The 1,556-nt window shown below is 60.3% G+C and overlaps 1 protein-coding gene across 2 annotated transcripts in view; it reads left to right on the top strand.

Annotated features, from left to right (window-relative positions):
• The first annotated feature begins 109 nt into the window (after nucleotides 1-109).
• The window catches only part of LOC107307767 (DNA polymerase delta catalytic subunit-like), a 12,322-nt gene continuing 10,875 nt past the window's right edge, over nucleotides 110-1,556 (top strand). The window contains exons 1-2 of one of the 2 annotated variants that reach the window (XM_015851272.2): nucleotides 110-310; nucleotides 1,317-1,464. In XM_015851272.2, coding sequence (XP_015706758.1) covers nucleotides 150-310; nucleotides 1,317-1,464 — 309 coding nt within the window. In that variant the 5' untranslated portion in view covers nucleotides 110-149. The remainder of the gene's footprint in view (nucleotides 311-1,316; nucleotides 1,465-1,556) is intronic. The other variant, XM_015851273.2, reaches the window with a different exon arrangement.

Genomic DNA, 1,556 nt, shown 5'->3' with positions numbered 1-1,556 from the left:
TGTGGGCTCTATGGGGCACTATGGGGCTCTATGGGGCACTATGGGGCACTATGGGGCTCTATGGGGCACTGTGGGCTCTATGGGGCACTATGGGGCTCTACGGGGCACTATGGGGCTCTATGGGGCGCTATGGGGCACTATAGGGCTCTATGGGGCTCTATGGGGCTCTATGGGGTGCTGACTGTGTGCCCCCCAGGCTGGGCCCATCCGATTACATCCGTACCCCCACTGGGGACCTGTTTGTGACGGCCGCGGTGCGACGGGGGCTGCTGCCCCGAATCCTCGAGGGGCTCCTGGCGGCACGGAAAAGGTGGGGGGGCTATGGGGTCTATGGGGTCTATGGGGTCTATGGGGTCTCTATGGGGTCTCTATGGGGTCTATGGGGTCTCTATGGGGTCACTATGGGGTCTATGGGGTCTCTATGGTGTCACTATGGGGTATGGGGTCTCTATGGGGTCACTATGGGGTATGGGGTCACTATGGGGTCCCTATGGGGTCCCTATGGGGTCCCTATGGGGTATGGGGTATCTATGGGGTCCCTATGGGGTCCCTATGGGGTGTGGGGTCCCTATGGGGTCCCTATGGGGTATGGGGTCTATGGGGTCCCTATGGGGAATGGGGTATCTATGGGGTCCCTATGGGGTCCCTATGGGGTCCCTACGGGGTATGGGGTCCCTATGGGGTATGGGGTCTCTATGGGGTCCCTATGGGGTATGGGGTCTATGGGGTCCCTATGGGGTATGGGGTCCCTATAGGGTCCCTATGGGGTGTGGGGTCTCTATGGGGTCCCTATGGGGTATGGGGTCTCTATGGGGTCACTATGGGGTATGGGGTCCCTATGGGGTATGGGGTCTCTATGGGGTCTCTATGGGGTCCCTATGGGGTATGGTGTCCCTATGGGATCTCTATGGGGTCTCTATGGGGTATGGGGTCTCTATGGGGTATGGGGTCTCTATGGGGTATGGGGTCCCTATGTGGTATGGGGTCTCTATGGGGTCCCTATGGGGTATGGGGTCTCTATGGGGTCCCTATGGGGTCCCTATGGGGTATGGGGTCTCTATGGGGTCCCTATAGGGTCCCTATGGGGTATGGGGTCTCTATGGGGTCTCTACGGGGTATGGGGTCTATGGGGTCACTGTGGGGTGGGGGCTCCCTATGGGGTCCCTATGGGGTATGGGCTCTATGGGGTCCCTATGGGGAATGGGGTCCCTATGGGGTCCCTATGGGGTATGGGGTATCTATGGGGTCCCTATGGGGTCCCTATGGGGTCCCTATGGGGTCCCTATAGGTTCCCTATCCCCCCCATCCCCCCATAGGGCCAAGCAGGAGCTGCAGTCGGAGTCGGACCCGTTCCGGCGCCAGGTCCTGGACGGCCGCCAGGTGGCGCTCAAGGTCAGCGCCAACTCGGTCTATGGAGTCACGGGGGCACAGGCCGGACGGCTGCCGTGCCTGGAGATATCACAGGTCAGTGAGACCCTATAAGGGATATAGGGACCCTATAGATCCTATAAGGGATATATGGGCCCTATAGGGGGGGATATGGGATGATAGGGACC

This window comes from Coturnix japonica, unplaced genomic scaffold (assembly GCF_001577835.2).
Source record: "Coturnix japonica isolate 7356 unplaced genomic scaffold, Coturnix japonica 2.1 chrUnrandom880, whole genome shotgun sequence".
In the NCBI taxonomy this organism is placed as follows: Eukaryota; Metazoa; Chordata; class Aves; order Galliformes; family Phasianidae; genus Coturnix; species Coturnix japonica.
The sequence above is the reverse complement of the archived record's forward strand: the minus strand, read 5'-3'. Positions and strand labels throughout refer to the sequence as shown.